General features: G+C 48.0%; 6 protein-coding genes across 6 annotated transcripts; 2 read left to right on the forward strand and 4 right to left on the reverse strand.

The window, feature by feature from the left end:
• Nucleotides 1–175: 175 nt before the first annotated feature.
• LY89DRAFT_783806 (putative amidase) lies at nt 176–2,154 on the forward strand (the record flags this gene model as incomplete). The annotated part of the gene is made up of 4 exons (XM_018222726.1): nt 176–459; nt 506–845; nt 898–1,745; nt 1,803–2,154. The coding sequence occupies 4 exons, from the start codon at nt 176–178 to the stop codon at nt 1,978–1,980; spliced, it is 1,650 nt and encodes a 549-aa protein (XP_018069071.1). The 3' UTR covers nt 1,981–2,154.
• On the reverse strand, nt 2,011–3,433 carry LY89DRAFT_120136 (uncharacterized protein). The gene is made up of 2 exons (XM_018205139.1): nt 2,455–3,433; nt 2,011–2,389 (listed from the first exon to the last, which is right to left on the reverse strand). Exons 1-2 carry the CDS (start codon nt 3,297–3,299, stop codon nt 2,230–2,232), a joined length of 1,005 nt encoding a protein of 334 aa, XP_018069072.1. The 5' UTR covers nt 3,300–3,433; the 3' UTR covers nt 2,011–2,229.
• LY89DRAFT_120135 (HAD-like protein) lies at nt 3,434–4,555 on the reverse strand. Its single transcript, XM_018205138.1, has 3 exons — nt 4,032–4,555; nt 3,749–3,969; nt 3,434–3,695 (listed from the first exon to the last, which is right to left on the reverse strand). Exons 1-3 carry the CDS (start codon nt 4,413–4,415, stop codon nt 3,569–3,571), a joined length of 732 nt encoding a protein of 243 aa, XP_018069073.1. The 5' UTR covers nt 4,416–4,555; the 3' UTR covers nt 3,434–3,568.
• Nucleotides 4,556–4,893: 338 nt separating this feature from the next.
• Nucleotides 4,894–7,998, reverse strand: LY89DRAFT_619826 (Bromodomain-containing protein). The gene is made up of 4 exons (XM_018210894.1): nt 7,757–7,998; nt 7,590–7,692; nt 6,119–7,537; nt 4,894–6,064 (listed from the first exon to the last, which is right to left on the reverse strand). The coding sequence occupies exons 1-4, from the start codon at nt 7,960–7,962 to the stop codon at nt 5,054–5,056; spliced, it is 2,739 nt and encodes a 912-aa protein (XP_018069074.1). The 5' UTR covers nt 7,963–7,998; the 3' UTR covers nt 4,894–5,053.
• A 138-nt stretch (nt 7,999–8,136) lies between these two features.
• On the forward strand, nt 8,137–9,783 carry LY89DRAFT_708415 (zinc finger protein). Its single transcript, XM_018217679.1, has 3 exons — nt 8,137–8,809; nt 8,864–9,135; nt 9,193–9,783. Exons 1-3 carry the CDS (start codon nt 8,335–8,337, stop codon nt 9,547–9,549), a joined length of 1,104 nt encoding a protein of 367 aa, XP_018069075.1. The 5' UTR covers nt 8,137–8,334; the 3' UTR covers nt 9,550–9,783.
• Nucleotides 9,784–10,090: 307 nt separating this feature from the next.
• On the reverse strand, nt 10,091–11,922 carry LY89DRAFT_120345 (glycoside hydrolase). Its single transcript, XM_018205141.1, has 4 exons — nt 11,593–11,922; nt 11,269–11,542; nt 11,133–11,162; nt 10,091–11,061 (listed from the first exon to the last, which is right to left on the reverse strand). Exons 1-4 carry the CDS (start codon nt 11,657–11,659, stop codon nt 10,269–10,271), a joined length of 1,164 nt encoding a protein of 387 aa, XP_018069076.1. The 5' UTR covers nt 11,660–11,922; the 3' UTR covers nt 10,091–10,268.
• Between the last annotated feature and the right edge of the window lie 3,863 nt (nt 11,923–15,785).

A 15,785-nucleotide genomic window follows, 5' to 3' on the forward strand; every position in this document is an offset into this window, starting at 1 on the left:
ACGTTGTGTTGGTAGTTACTCATCTCGACCAAGTAACTTTCTAATCTCCAAAATAACGCTAGTTCCTGTGTTGAGTGCTTCATGTCTCCAGGCTGTTTACGAGACCACTCAGGACCCTTTCTGGGCAGAAAAAGTATGGTTCTCTTGATCTGTTGCATTCTCTTTTGGGTTGGATATGCGATTGGCAAGTCCCGCTCCTGTCATTTTTCAAATTTGTACGCTTGCTTACAAGGAGTTGTCAGAAGCGCCAACTTATCCAGATCTGCTTCACATCAGTGTTGCCGATATTGCAAGCGGTTTAGATACCAAAAGATTCACTTCTGTAGACCTTACAAAGGCGTTTATTGCTCGCATTTATGAAGTGGATTCAGCATTAAATACTGTTGTCGAAATCAACCCAGATGCTTTGTATATTGCAGAGCAACTTGACCTTGAACGCGAGAAGCACGGTAGACGAGGGTAAGCCACAAAGCACTATCCCTAGAATAGAGTTCTAACGTACAAGCCCGAGACCTCTCCATGGCGTACCGATTTTACTCAAGGACAACCTGGCGACTAAAGATAGCATGAAAACAACAGCAGGTTCCTTGTGCTTGATGAATTCAATACCATCTCATGAAAGTACAGTTGTAGAGCGTCTTCGGAAAGCAGGTGCTGTAATTCTTGGCAAGACGAATGTGTCAGAGTGGCTCAACTTTCGCTCCAAGAAAAGCTCTGGAGGCTGGAGCTCGCGAGCTGGACAGACGCATGGACCGTACTACCACAAACAAGATCCTTGTGGAAGTAGCAGTGGCTCAGCCGTGGCTGTGGCTGTTGGGCTTTCTCCTTTAGCGATTGGTACCGAGGTCAGCTTTTTTGATACTTCGAGAGCTTTATAATTACTAATTCTCCGAACAGACCGATGGCAGCATTGTCTGCCCTTCAAACAAGAATAATATTGTGGGTATCAAACCGACGGTTGGCCTGGTGTCTCGAGACTTCGTTTTTCCAGGTACTTTTCGGCAGGATACTGTGGGTCCTATGGCTCGTACGGTTAAGGATGCTGCGATTCTACTTGGAGTAATCGCTGGCAAGAGCTCCTTGGACAATTACACAGATCGGATCCCGTTTCGAACAACGCCAGACTACACGGCATTATGCAATCCTTCCGCACTTAAAGGCGCTCGAATAGGAATACCACGAAATGCCTTCCAAGGGCCTGCTAGTGTTCTGGATGCCTACCAGTCGGCAATCTCGTATTTTAAGGATGCCGGCGCAGTCGTGGTTCATGACACCGATTTTGAGTCCTTTCATGAATTCTTAAAACTAGATCGCAATAAAGTCACATACCGTGATCTTCGAAGAAGCTACGAGTCCTATTTTGCGCAGTTAGTCAAGGATCCCAGGAATCCAAAGAATCTGGAGGATGTGATTAAGTTCATTAAAGAGACTCCTGCTGAGGAGTATCCACAGCGAGACATTGGGGTTTTCGAAGATGCTCTCAATGCCCCCAAAGAGGACATAACAGAGTACCAGACCATCTTAAAAAAAGGCCTTGAGCTTGCCGGCAAATCGGGAATCCTTGGTATGCTCGATCAGTGGAATCTGGACGCTGTTATTCTTCCAGCTTCATCAGTAGTCGCAACTAGTATGGCAGCTATTGGCGGTTATCCGATAGTGAACGTGCCTATGGGCTATCACCCGCCAGATACCCCCGTTGAATACAACGGTCGCGGAGATTTAGTCAATAATGCCCCCGGCATACCGTATGATCCTCTCTCTACGGTCTATAAATTAGTCTTGGTGAACTGACTTGTATCTAGAATTGGACTCCAGATCATGGGGAGACCATTCGATGAGGAAAGGCTTATAAGCTACGCATATGCTTTTGAGCAGATATCGATGATTCGAGAGAAGATGCTGCCCAAAGTCCTGCCCAAAACTCAACTCAGCGATGTGATCAAGGCACGGGTGATGAATGTCACCAAGAGCGAGCTCTGATTCTGTAAGGGAAATCTATGGGTGATATTTGAAACTACCCCACTCGAGTATCACTTAGGAACGACGAGGTTTGTTTGTGAAGACCGCCTGGGAAGTATTGTATACCAAGAACTTGCTCTACTATCGCCACTCTCCTTTAAGATTAGCATAGAAATGTATGGACTTCAGTATTCGTCCCTCAGCTGTTGGAAACTGTATGGTGAAGCTTATACAGCGCTTTGCGAATTTCAAAGTGAAAACCTCCCACAACTACCATTCGAGTGCCTTTATCATATTCATAATAGTATCTGCGACGAAGATGGGATCATCTTTCTGAATAAAATGTCCACAACCGTTCGCAATAATGACTGGCCCAGACAACTTCTCATCAGTGATCTTCGTCAGACCTTGATTGTACTCTGCCCAATATCTATATTTCAGTCAGCCTCTTTGCAATCTCTTATATCAAAGTCGAGATAACAAGACACCACTCACGCATTCGTAATCCTACTCAACGTCCTCGGCGTCCCCATCATCTGGAAACTCATCTCCGCAAACGTCTCCGGATCATGACCAACAATCATCAATCTCAGCCCAACACCCCCCACACCCTTCAACGCCGGCTTATCGGCGTGCGGCAACAACTTTGGAGAAGTCGTCCGATCCAACATCTCCGGATTCTTGACATTGAGATCAAACATCGCAACTAGCTTCGCTCTCGCTTCCCTGTACTGCTCCAAAGTACAATCCTCGCCTAGCATCTTCTTTGGATCGAAATCCGGAGAGCTGGGATCTGGAAGGAAGTCGGAATAATTTACATTCGCTATGTTGGAGTCTAGTAATATCATACCAGCCACGGTTCCAGGGTGATGCTGTACGTAAAGTCTCGCGATAGGAGCTCCGATCGAAGCTCCCACTAGCAGGAGATGGAGCTTTCCTCCATGGGCGACATCTGAGGCGTTGAGTCCGAGTTTCTTAGTTGAGATGGTGAGAATTATTTCGTGGAGGTCGGTCGCTACGTCGAGGAAGTCGTGGCCGAGTTCTTTGCCTGATGTTCCGTCGAGAGGGTCACGGGATGTGGTGAGGCCTTGGCCGAAGCGGTCGTAAGTTATGATTGTGGGACAGGAGGGTTGAGAGCGGAGGAGAGAGATTGATGGTAGCCATGAGGCGGCTGGGAGACCGAGACCGTTAATGAAGACGATGAGATGCTGTACCGAGGAAGTGGATGTTTGCGAGTTGATGGCGGGGAAGAATGTGAAACAGATTGGTGACTGGGGTTTGCTTGGTATCGCAAGGAATTCTGGTTCTATTGAGAGCGGAGTGTGAGGTAAAGCCGACATGTTGAAGGTAGCTGAGATGAATGAAGAAGTAATTCGGAAGATTTGACGATGAGAAGTGTTGAGCCCCTAGAGTTTCCGATCAAGCTGGTTCGTGCCACTAGTTCTACCAGATCATTCCTCAAATTTTTAAAGGAATTTGCTGTTCTTATATACAACGAAGTCCAAGGTGAGTAATTGGCTCTAATAGTATCTCTTCCGAAGAGTGAGATGGTCCTCAATATGATTGGACCGTTATGTACGACGCTTCACAATTGCCTATTCCGTCTAGCTCACAACGCCGCTTGAGCAATCACCTTCTCAGCCATTTCCGGCAAAGTATTGGCGATAACTTCCATATCACCAAACAATTCTTGCAGCGGCTCCTTCTCCCACACTGTACAATAAGCACCCTTGAACCTGTTCCGCATTAATACTCGAAGCTACTTCTTCTGGAAATGACAGATACTTACCCAGTAGTCCTTGCTGCGCTCACATCCCACATATGTGCAGCTGCAAACCAAGGTTCACCACCCTTTTCCTTCAATTTCTTCACCAGTGGCATGTAAGCCTCGGGGCAAGGCTTGCCAACTCCAGTCGTATCGCAAGAAAGCAAATGCTCCTCTGGCATCTCTATCCCTGCATGCTTGAAATAACCACCTACTCTATTCAAATCACCAGCTGTGAAGGCCCACTATCCAACTTTAGCGACTTTTCTCTCAGAAACGACTCTTCTTAAAAAGAAAGAAAGCATACAACAGTAAACCCTGCACCCCTCAATTTTTTAACACACTCCCTAGCACCAGGTCTCATCTCCAACTTCATATACTCATCCATCACAAACTCCAAATCCTCCTTGGTCGCAAACTCCCTCGGTTCCTGAATACCAGCCATCCACAACATCCTCCAAAACAGCATCTCAAACACTTTCTTGAACGGTACATATCTACCAGACAAACTCAGGTAGGTATATTCTCGTTCCGTAGCTTCGAGCCACGTGTAGCCAAGGAGAGAGGGTTTGATGTTTTCAGCGAGCAGTTTGGGGCCTAGGCGAGTTTCGAGGGCTTGGAAGATTTTGTCGTAGGAGATGAGGGTGCCGACTATGTCGAAGACGATGTTCTTGGGCTTCGTGGATGCCATTGTTTCGACTGTGGGATACCATAAAACTTTGGGGAATATCTTGTTCAACAGATAAGAGAAATAGTGGAAGATGTATTGAAGTTCATTAATATACTGTGTAGCTTTGGTCCGAATATCGCTGGTCGATCAAGAGTGGGCAGTAGAGTGGGATATTTGCGCGACTAGGAAAGTATATCGACCTTAAGAATAAACACAAATCCAATCATCCTGGGAACAAGCCTGACGGCAAGATACTAACCATTTAGGAATCGTAGATCGTTTGAAATAGCCCTCTAAACATATGTCCCGAAGTAGAAGGACTCGACTAAGTGAGTTCACTTCTCTTTTGCACGTGATGCGCACTGGACGTCAAGAAGACAGGTATTTTGCGGAAGGTAAACATAGAACAAGAGACTCGATGACACCTTCTGCTATTGAGCTGCCTAGCAGCGAGCATGGAAATGAACATCTTGAAAACCAAACGTGAGTTTTAATTCATGCAAATTCATTGATGGGCTAGCAGACTTTTAATGTAAGTCGATCGAAGAATGCTTGGTATGTAGCCTCAATCTTCCTCCCGACGCTCCGAACTCCAGACGCGCCAGCCATAGACTGTAGTCTTACAAATAAAATACAAAGGCGCAGAATCTTGCAGTTGCCTAGAGATTCTTGCCACTGATCTTCATCTCTTTCTCGGCAATTCGCTCATTCTGGTATTTCCGGTTCTCCTTCTCCGTTGTAGTTGCCTGTTGTTGTAGAACAGCTAAACGTGCCTGATCAAGGTCTCGGACTTCCTTCCAATCTTCGCCATTCATTTGCTTGTACAGCTCGTCGGTCCCAGCATCCATAGTTTGAGACCAGGTCTTGACTGCATTCAAATTCTTCTTGATCATTGACTGGCGCTCACTTTCCATCTCGACCTTCACACGCTTGGAAGTCTCGATCGCTTCACTTTCCATTTCAAGTTCTCTAGCCTTGCGCTTCTTCGCGTCAGCTTCCTTATTTCGTGCCTTGTCGGCCAGATATCGCAAGCTGTGTCCGAGAGTTTGTGTCTCAACGGGAACAGGATTGACATCAAGAGGAGGAGCTGTGTAGAAGATAATTTTTCCATATTCATCGGTATGAAATTGAGCTCGGATCTCTGGGGCAATGGCGTTGTTTGCGTTTTCAGGTAAAGTCCAAACTTCGGCAGGTCGCGGTGGATTGTAGGCATTCGTGTGACTAGAGTGAGAGCCTGTTGTCACAGCTACTGGGCGTGGAGCAGTATGACTTTGATACTGTGCATGCGCGAAACTTTGCAAGGCAGCAGAGTGTGTTTGCGCTACAGGAGTAGTGGCAGAAGTATATTGGCTGTACGGATCTCGTGATTGATATAGAGCTGTTTGAGGGGTTGCAGCGTGCGATCCGGACGAATGAGATCCATATGAAGTTTGATGATTCAGAGGAGCAGGCGATGGCGAGGGACGGGGTGCTGCAAATTGCTGGCCGTATGCACTCTGACCGACAGTGCTTGGCATAGGTGAAGGCGAAGGGGTGACATGACCTGTAGTACCAGACATCGAAACGTCGTTTTGACTATCATAACGACGCTGTTCGCTCATGATTGGACGACGGACTGGCTCGGGCGATGGAGGAGGAGGTGAAGGAGTTGGTTCTGGAGGAGGAGATTCCTATCGTTGCTTAGCCTCATAAAAACAAAGACGATTCAAAAAGTGAATACTTACATTAGCTTCCCGCGGCCGCTTGTGAACAGCTCCGACGATCGGTGGTGCATTTGCAACTCCCCAGGTTGGTCTTGGAAGTGGATCATCCTCTTTCGCATCTTCACGGAGCAGGTGTTTGATGGGGCTCGGAACTTTTCTCATCTTTCGAGGAGCATCAAAGAGATCCATTTCGTAGTCCTTCTCTCTCACCTCATCCGGAACACAGCTTGCCCAAGTCTTGATCTTGTTCAGCTTGAACTTTTCCTCGTTGTAGCGGGCTTCGCAGACGTAGACCTCCTTATCGGCTGGAAAGCCTCGGGGACGACCTTTGTTATATCGTGTGAAGAACATGACAAAACATCGATCGACAACCTCTTCAATTTTATGATCTCGATATTGGCCAGTCTTTACAACCTCGTTTTCGAAGAAGTGCTTTTCGTATCTGTGCACTGTCTGTTCCGGACGATAATACCAGCAAGCATTAATCCACTTTTGTCCTTCAGGGTCCTGCCATGTCCGATAGATCTGGGCCACGATGGGTTTCGTCATATCGTTGTGATTCGTCAGGTGGATCCAATCTCCAACCTTCCAGATTTCTCCTTTGTAGAGAATTTCGGGTAGGGGAAGTCTGCCATCCTCATCCACGAAATCACTATCTGGCTTCTTCTTCTCCTGTTCAGCAAGAATTCTCGCCTCCTTCTGAAGTTCTACGGCATCCTTATAGACCTGGCTTGTTTCCAGATTGTACACTTTAGCGTTCTCGAACATAAGCTCTAGGTCTTTAAGTGCTTGATCAACGGAGTGGTACTTCTTCCTCTTGGCCTTTCGCTTGATCAAGTCCATCGCAATAGGATTCTTGATCTCTTGATAATATTCTGGCATGACGGATTTGTCAGGGAGCTTCTCAAATGGGAGAATCTTAAGGTCGCCTTTAGGGTGCTTAAACTTCCTCAAGCCCTTCAAAAGCGTGTTGATGCGAGCCTCCATTGGTGTATGAACCTTAGGTGGTCGGCCACGCTTCTTTTGAGACTCCGGATCATCCTTGCCTCCATCATCAGTCTTTCCTTCTCGCTTGGCGGTTGTAGATGATCGACGACCCTTCTTCCGACGTCTTGGGCGATCGTCGTCCGTATCATCATCTTCCTCATCCTCGTCCTCTTCTTCGTCGTCCTCTTCTAACTCTTCATCTTCTGGGTTAGGAGGTGGGGAATCTTCTTGCTCAGGAATTGGACCAAGGTCTGGTTCTTGAGCTTCCTCCGCACTTATCACTTGGTCATCGACAAGCTTCTTCAATTCGGCTCTGAACAGGTCCGCGAGTATTATAGAATCACCATAGACAGGGGCAGATCGACGATTGTAGGTTTGGGCATTGAAGGGAATGAGGAAGAGATCTCGAATCCAGTCCTTGTAGCTAGAGTACTGCTTCTTGCCGATTTTTTGCTGTTCCCAGGCTTAGCTGCGCATAGTATTATCGGACAAGGACAAAACTCACTCTAAGTGTACTCAAAGCAATAGGCTCCTTGATAACATCAAAGTAATCGGGTAGAGCTCTTCTACTCACGATGCGCTGAAAGTCTTTCGCAATATCATGGCCACTGTTACGAAGATCAGTCCTCGCGATGTACAGTAGACAAAGCGCTGAATGGGAATGTCACATACTCCTTATCTCTGTAATTCGATATGCGAGCTAAGATATTGGTCATAAGCTCAAAGTCCTTCTTGCTGAGCCCTTCACCAGCACTGGTTGTCGCAGGAGGAGATGAACCAGTTGTCGCATTGTTCTCAGTGGCCGCAGCATCCTCTTGTTTGACCTCTTGTTTCATCTCACTATCGGCCGCACTCGGTTCCGGCGATCGCGATGCCATTTTGTACAATTGGAATTGTCGCAGGGTAGCTGTGATGGACGGTCGTGAATCTTGAGGTTGGAGAACGCGCTCTTTCGCGATGGGGTCAAATGGCGCTTACCATTTTAAGACTAGCGCATAGCCTCGTGCTAAGTAGAAATTTCAGCCTTGCCGGGCGCCACAACTCATCATCACCAACATTTTTGCCCATTCACTCAACCGTCTCCATGATTTAGACTATAAGATTCCAAATATCTCTTAACTACTTAACACAGTACAACATCTTGACCTCAAAATCTTTCGTCATTCCGAAATTCGCTGCATTGCAACCCCCTTGATCACATTCCACACCAGGCTATCAAACCTCGCCGCTCAAGGCTACCAAACTTTACAATGCGAGCACGTCTACGTGCCCCAGGAGGAGCTTCAACAATCACACTCCCAAACGACGCAACAGTAGGCGACCTAATAACCCAAATAATTGAAAAGACATCCATCACCAAATTCGACATCAAGTACGGCTATCCACCCCAACCCCTGCGTTTAGAGCAGCAAGAAAAGTCCCTACCGTTGAGCCAGCTCGACATAAAGCTAGATGGTGAACAACTCACGATTAGTCCTCGAGATGACGGGGTCGAGAAGGAGACCAATAGCAAGCAAGAGAGCGTTACACCCGCAAACAAGGTAGCATCGAAGGCTGGCGGGCCGTCTACCTCAACGTCATCTAGATTTTCCTTTACCGGAGCTTCTTCTGAAAGTATTGAAAAGTCGGAACAGAAGAAGGAGAGGAAACAAGTATCATTACAACGAAAAGCCATGGAAGGAGACGTTCCAGAACTACCATTACCGGAGCGTGGCGCTACACTAGGTACGAGGATATCCCAAGCCTTACAAACATCATATCACTGACACTTCACAATAGTCCTCAGAGTAATGCCAGACGACAATAGCTGTCTATTTCGCGCCTTCGGAGCAGCAGTTCTCCCAGGAGACGATCTCACCATGACCGAACTCCGTTCCCTAGTAGCAGCCGCAATCCAAGCCGATCCAGAAACCTACTCGCAAGTAGTCCTAGAGCAGAAGCCAGACGACTACTGTCGCTGGATCCAAACCCCCGACGCCTGGGGCGGCTTCATAGAACTCGGTATCCTAGCCAAACACTTCGACATCGAAATCTGCAGCATCGACGTCCAGGTACCCTTCCACCCCTCCCTCCCTCCCATCATTCACCTCTCTAACCAAGTCCTCCAGACTCTCCGAGTAGATAAATTCAACTCCGACCGCCCCACCCGCTGCATCCTCGTCTACTCCGGCATCCACTACGACACGATCGTGCAATCGCCCTCGGAACCACCGCACCTAACATCCACCAACCCACCCGAATTCGACGTCCGAGTCTTCGACAACGCCGACGACTACATTCTGCAGAAAGCCCTCGAACTATGCAAGAAACTGCAGGCGAAGCATTATTTTACTGATACGGGGGGCATGGCTATAAAGTGCAACATCTGTGGCGTGGTGGTGTATGGGGAGGGGCAGGCGGCCGGGCATGCGGGGCAGACGGGGCATTATGATATGGCGGAGGTGAGAATGTTGGGTGGTAAATAGATTTTCTTGTGGGTTGGGGCTGGGTGGTGGTTGGCTATATGGGTACTGATCATAGCGTGGGTTTTTTCATTTTGTTTCTGGACAAGGATGTGGTTGTACTCATTTTATGGAGCATGCATGGCCTTATGACACCCTTTCTTGTCATGGGAGGGCAAATTGACCCCTATTTTCTAGCGAGATCTCACAGAAATGAAAAGTGTCAAATCACTAGGACTGCTTAGCAATACAAAGAGCTTCGTCATTCAAAATCACCTCACGTTTCACGGATACGATATGCATTGATTGACTGATCTCCATTGAAGGCGAAAATAACGCTCGGTCACGAATGACCAGAATAAAAGGTATGTACAAAGAAGTGATCATTGATCAGAAGGTCATGCATCCATCTCTCATCCCCAGTGAAAGAAAAGCAGTTTAGACATCAAACAATAAGGGGGCATTTTCCGTAATATGTACCCAAGTCTCCACGCATAAAGTCCCTTATTTTCTGTTCGCCATGTGACCCGATAAACGCCAAATCAGAAAGAACCAGTCCTTAAGTTTAGCCACAGATGTCGTTCCAGGTCGATAGGCTGCCACGGCAAAATATGTACGAAAGAACTGGTGTCAAAAGTAGCTGACCGAAGGAATATGCCATACTCGAGAGAGCTCTCCCACAACGCGTGAAATATTGTAGAAGATAAGGAGTGATGGGCAGGAAATGTAGCACTGTTGGAGATTTATCCCGAAGGAGGGTTGGTTCCACCTAGACCCCAGTATTGCTCAGCTTGGAATTGAGCAGCTGTGTTGGTCTTCCACATGTCATTGAAGGCAGTGAAGAGAATGACAGCGTCAGGGGAGGAGGCGAAAGCACTCTTGATGGAGCTGATAGCGCTAGCTTGGTTGGCGAGCGAAGGCACAGCTACACCGTTAGTCTCTCCTAGCCATGGCCATCCGGTCTCGGTGATGACGATCTCTTGGTTCTTGTTGGACAAGACATCTTGAAGAGTAGGGATCATGGTTGTAAGGAAGGTACCGGATTCGGATGCAGTGTAAGTTCCGTCGAAGAAAGGATGGCAGTTGACGGCACAGTAGTCTGAGGCATCGCAAAGGGATGGGTTGGCACGTGCAGCAACAAGAGTGTCAACGGTGACGACCTTTCCAGTGTATCCAGCAGCTGTGAGAAGGGAGCGAGCAGTGCCAATGGCAGCAACAACGGCCGAGGCAGAAGCGGTACCAGAGTTAACAAGCTCATTGCCGATGGAGATAGTATCAAAACTGCTCCAGTCACCATTGGCAGCAGAGACAATAGTCGCGATCTCGGAGCTGAGAGTGCCCAAATCGAAGACACCAGCAAACAACTTCATGCCCTTAGCCTTGGCAGCAGAGAGAACAGTTGCTACTTGGTTGCAATCAGTTCCATAGGTTCTGACAAGCGAGTAACTTGAAAGGGATTCGAAGTCAGTGTTGACTTGAGATTGAGTCTTGCAGGAGCCGTCGGAATTGTATGGCGAGTATGAGATACCAAAGCCACTGCTCTCGCTGGAGGTTGAGGTAGACGAGGAAGAGGTACTGGCAGCCGAGCTGGTTTGAGCAGGAGCAGCTGGTGTAGTGGCAACTGGGCTTGGGGTGGACTCGACTGGAGAAGCCACGGCAACAGGGGTGGATGAGCTTGAAGCTACCTCAACATTGTTGTTGACAGCCGGGGCAACAGTTGCAGGTGCAGCAGTCGAGCTGGACGACGAGCTGGAGCTTGAGCTTGAAGACGAGCTGGAGCTAGTGCTTGAGGAAGCGGCAGCTGAAGGGGAAGGGGCAGCACCATATGCTGTGCTCCAGATCGAAGCTAGAGGGACATCGACCATTTGGGTTGTAGTAGAAACCGGATTGCCAGCTTGGTCGACGTAGACAATGACTTCAGGAATCTCAGTCGCCTCTGCATAGACCGTATCAACAACCGTGACAACCACATCTCCATCTCTCTTAGCATGTTGATGTTGATGAACATTGCGGCGACCTATAGCTTCATTAGAGAAAGGCCATGCCAGAATGCTGCTCCGAACTCACGGTGAGGTTGCGCGGATGCAAGCTGGAGCATGCCAATGGCAGCGGTGACGAGTGTGAGGGTCTTCATTTTGAGATTGAAGAGATCGGAAAGTCTGGATGTACAATTGTAATGTTCGTGGACGCGTTTCGAAGGAACTATTACCGACCAGCGGTTGTCAGCGAATGAAGAAAATTGAAGGTGCGGCGGTGCTTGTTGAAGCGTGGAAAAGAGAGTGACGATGGGGAGTAAGGACAGCAGAGGCGGAATATCGGTGGGCAGGCGTTGTCCAGATCGATGGTCGCGACTGCCGTCCAAGATATCTCGCGCACAACAACAAAGGAAGTCGGTGGCCAGCGTACCTTCCTACTTCCACAAGAATCCAAGAATGTAGAATAATCTTATTCGCAACACCAATTGGACACTCAACACTTAAGGAATGTGAGGCGATTGCAGGTCCTGACACGGGGTTGGGATCCGGATTGAAGAATGAGTGCTTCCAATCGCGAATGAAGAGAGTGACTGGTCAAGACGTTGATGTCGACACGGAATTCGAAAGAAGGAGTGGTGAACAGCTGGTATTCAAGGATTGAAAAGAGTGTTGAGTGAGTGCCCTGATGCAGAATCCGCCGGGGAGAAAGTTAGTCGTCGAGACTGGTCGTTGTGCTGTGGAGCAGAGGGAGATGGGACGAAGAGGCGAGAGCGAGGGAGGGAACGAGAGATTGGAGTGGACCTGGATTTTCTACCAACGCGACCAAAGCCGAACGGACCGCACAACAGACCACCACCCAAACAAGATAATGATTTTCGTATTTACACGCAGCAGCAGCAGCAGCAGCAGCGCACTGTCTGTACTGTCTATCCGTCTGCCGTAAGACTGCCGACTTTCTTGGAGCGACGGCTGTAGGATTCAAGATTTGATAGCTGCCGTGAGTATCGATTGCTAGGAAACTGCTTTGTTTCCTTGCTTGGCGAAGATGAGCTGTTTGTTTGCTGAACCTGCGCAGTCTGTTTGATTCGGGAACTGAGTATATTGAATTTATTATTCTATCAATGTTTGTTTGGTTTTTTACGCCCTTGCGCTGTTATATTTGACAGCCTTTCCTCCCTCCCTCTGTCTGCCCTCTCCCAGTCTCATAGAAAACTTCCTTTTGCAAGTCGGTGAACAGCAGCATTGGCATCGTACAGCTTTATGGAAGACTGAAGCCATACGCATGTCAGTCTGACAATGATTCTTCTGGGTGACCATCGCTGACGCTGGATATATGCAGGTTCCCGCAGGTCAAGTTTCTGTTGGTGTGATTCAGACCCCGCCAAGCAGGCTGAAAGAAGATATGTTACATTTCCGATGCATGCTTTCACCCGCCACAGTATTTCAGTTGGGAATCCGTCTGGACCTTTGTGTCTTGGAAGAGCGTTGCTTATTCGACCAACACATCCAGCATGGTGGTGTTGTTTGTCGCTGTTTGAAGGTTGCTTCTGTTGCTTCCCTCTTTTCCTCTCTGCATCGTGGCGGCGGGCGATAAGAGACAGACAGACAGCATAGCATCAATCTCGATCCCAGCCCGGTGTCGCAATGCTTGGCAGTCCATCCGAAGTTTGCCACGCGCAATCAATCATCTTATTCTGGTCTGGGTTGGTGCCTGAAGAGCACGCGAGAACGAGGGCAGGGCCGAACCAGGCATTGCACCGTGGAAGGCTGCACGACAACCAAATTCCCCTGACTAAATCCAGGCACAGCGCAGGCAGCCGGGATGTTCTTTTCCTGTTCCTGACAAAACCTTTGTTTGCTTAGGTACATAGCCTAAATCGGGTCAGCCCGACCGTGGCACAAAAATCATACCGAGTCGACTCGAAGCGCCGATCGTAAGAACCGTTGCCAACTGATGGTCTTGCATCACCAACACTGCAACATCCTTTCCGCCGCTTCCTCAAACCTTACTTAATAAATAAATGTTCCGCTCATTTCGCCGTCTCACCCACCCACCACCACGGACACCATCCTGGCATCCAGAAAAGCCTGATTGCAGTTCGGGGACCCTTGAGAGATTCATGCCATTTCATCTAAATTGTGGACTTTCACAAGGATCGACCGTGGCTTAGCCAATGTGCCGCTCCGAATGCTCGTCTATCATCATCAGATGAAATTTCCTAGGATGCCATGCCGTATCGACTCTTGATCATGTTTAGGTCAGCGCCATGCACTGTCAGAACTCTTCAATTTGTCGACTCAACACCTTTGTTCATGCGATTGGTCCAGTAACAATCGATGAAGAATCTCAACCTGTCAAGTTTGAAGCTAGTTCCACAAGAAGTTTCTGACAACGTTCGAAATCTTCCTAAATGAGATCCTTCAAACATGTCCTACGGTGCCACCGCCCGAGCCGCCCAAGAATAGCAGGTCTCACCCGCGCTTCCGCCAAGATCTGCCCCTCCTACACCGTCGGCGATACGTGGTTCCTGCCAAGAGAGATTACGATGAGATTGCCGCTGACGAAACGTGCCTTTTCTGCGTCATTTGTCTCGGATCGGATCTCGGAGGAGAATAGGCTTGACCGAATCCAACACTGATTTACAGTAGCAGAGAGCATGATCTACAACGTAATCAAGACTGATGACTTCGAGAATGGACATCACCATTTGTCTACAGGTCCGGTCTGATATATCAGGTCATCATTTTGGCCTCTACTGCGTCTAGTAGCACATTCAAAACTTCCTCGAGGCTAGCATATGTAGGCGCAAATGTGTGCATACCGTCTTTATGCAGACTTATGTCGTTGTCGAGATCTTAGAATTTCTTCAAGCATGTGCAGGTCCCAGCAGTTTTCGAATCGGCAAATATATCTGCAGCTTTCTGCAGGTCTTCATCCACTCAGGAGCCAGATGTAAGGAGAGGCTATAGGTTGCTGCTTTTTGCAACGTGTGATTATCAGGTGAGGATAGAATGTCTTTGCTGTTGGCAATTCGGGACATTCGTGGCATTGAATTACCAATGCACGTTCTCCTCAATGGTTTTTGATGTCCGAAAAGGAATGGGCCATTTGCGGGTTCATCCACTGTAGTAGTGTTGTTTTGAATAGTACTGTGTTGGTACATGCAAGACTTTCGTTTGCTGCGTGCGAGAATCTGCTAGTCACTTTTATGACCTCGGAGTTCCGAGTTCGTGGAGATCTCCTGTATTCTAGCAAGCCAAGGCGAATGTCTGTCTATACAACAGAGAACTCTGTTCCTTCAGTCAGCCGCCAGCACTGGTATTTGTAGTCTCAAAATTCGGATCTCGAGTGGCCAACAATCTTTGCAATTTTACTACAAAGAGCTTCAGACATCTCCATTTCCTTCACTTTGTGTAAAGTGTCGAATCTTCTGCTCCTGCTCCTGCTCGAAGCCAAGCGCTCCTCAATGTCCTTCTCAACCTTGGCCATTCTTTCTTCACTAGCTCAAATATATGCCTACTTATTCTTCTCTCTTGTCATTGCCTGAACACCAACACTCTCGCACCCCGGTTGTACTTTATAATCACACACATTTGCAGACGAACATTCGTGTTGCTATGCTAGACTTTTTGACAAGGAAATTGTCTATACTCAACTTGATTAATGATCAATGTTCATTGTTCATTGTTTGTGCTAGCTCCCACGTCTGGATCACTCAACCTCAATCACTCATTGTCCTTGACAAATTAATACATCTTCTACTCACAAATCTACGAGATTACAATAACAACTTCCCTTCTCCACAAGTGGTTGATCGAGACATTGGTGTACGATCTGTCGAAGAAGTACGGCTACGTTGGTCAGCTATCCACAGAGCTTCGAATTCTGTTCTTCTCTGAATCTCTGAGTCGATCGAAATGATATAGCGATTCAGAACCACGATCCTGGGTCATACTTCCACACAAGAGATCAAAATATCTACTGTATCAGGGCTCTTACAATTTCGAGGCGTCAGACTTTGTACATCCTCTGGTCAGAGATCCGCCTTGCTAGGGTGAGCAGCATTGATTTTCGGAGGTATGGACCTGGTGTTGCCCAGATGTAACCTCTTGCCTCTGGCCTTGTCCCTCACGACCTTGGTCTTTGTCGAGAGAAGATTTTGTAAGTCTGTGGAGGAGATCACCACAGCTTCGTCGTCGATAATAAGGGAATCAAGTATGGATAGGGACTGAACTTGGTGAATAATCAACGCTCGCTCCGCACGTCGATGCCAAAGTTCGAAT

Source organism: Mollisia scopiformis (assembly GCF_001500285.1).
Source record: "Mollisia scopiformis unplaced genomic scaffold LY89scaffold_16, whole genome shotgun sequence".
NCBI lineage: Eukaryota > Fungi > Ascomycota > Leotiomycetes > Helotiales > Mollisiaceae > Mollisia > Mollisia scopiformis.

Excerpts from the sequence above, each read along its gene's own strand:
- LY89DRAFT_120135 (XM_018205138.1), bottom strand. The coding sequence starts at position 4,415 with ATGGCATCCACGAAGCCCAAGAACATCGTCTTCGACATAGTCGGCACC. Across the intron at positions 3,970-4,031 it reads GGGGTGCAGGGTTTACTGTT|TGGGCCTTCACAGCTGGTGA; the intron begins GTATGCTTTCTT and ends AAAGTTGGATAG. Across the intron at positions 3,696-3,748 it reads AGCGCAGCAAGGACTACTGG|GTTCAAGGGTGCTTATTGTA; the intron begins GTAAGTATCTGT and ends AATGCGGAACAG.
- LY89DRAFT_120136 (XM_018205139.1), bottom strand. The coding sequence starts at position 3,299 with ATGTCGGCTTTACCTCACACTCCGCTCTCAATAGAACCAGAATTCCTT. Across the intron at positions 2,390-2,454 it reads TTGAGTAGGATTACGAATGC|ATATTGGGCAGAGTACAATC; the intron begins GTGAGTGGTGTC and ends ACTGAAATATAG.
- LY89DRAFT_708415 (XM_018217679.1), top strand. The coding sequence starts at position 8,335 with ATGCGAGCACGTCTACGTGCCCCAGGAGGAGCTTCAACAATCACACTC. Across the intron at positions 8,810-8,863 it reads GGAGCGTGGCGCTACACTAG|TCCTCAGAGTAATGCCAGAC; the intron begins GTACGAGGATAT and ends ACTTCACAATAG. Across the intron at positions 9,136-9,192 it reads TCTGCAGCATCGACGTCCAG|ACTCTCCGAGTAGATAAATT; the intron begins GTACCCTTCCAC and ends CAAGTCCTCCAG.
- LY89DRAFT_619826 (XM_018210894.1), bottom strand. The coding sequence starts at position 7,962 with ATGGCATCGCGATCGCCGGAACCGAGTGCGGCCGATAGTGAGATGAAA. Across the intron at positions 7,693-7,756 it reads TCGAATTACAGAGATAAGGA|TGGCCATGATATTGCGAAAG; the intron begins GTATGTGACATT and ends TCTTCGTAACAG. Across the intron at positions 6,065-6,118 it reads AGCGGCCGCGGGAAGCTAAT|GAATCTCCTCCTCCAGAACC; the intron begins GTAAGTATTCAC and ends AAGCAACGATAG.
- LY89DRAFT_120345 (XM_018205141.1), bottom strand. The coding sequence starts at position 11,659 with ATGAAGACCCTCACACTCGTCACCGCTGCCATTGGCATGCTCCAGCTT. Across the intron at positions 11,163-11,268 it reads AGCTCAAGCTCCAGCTCGTC|TCCACCCCAAGCCCAGTTGC; the intron begins GTCCAGCTCGAC and ends TCTCCAGTCGAG. Across the intron at positions 11,062-11,132 it reads GCCCAGTTGCCACTACACCA|TGGCTTTGGTATCTCATACT; the intron begins GCTGCTCCTGCT and ends CAGCGAGAGCAG.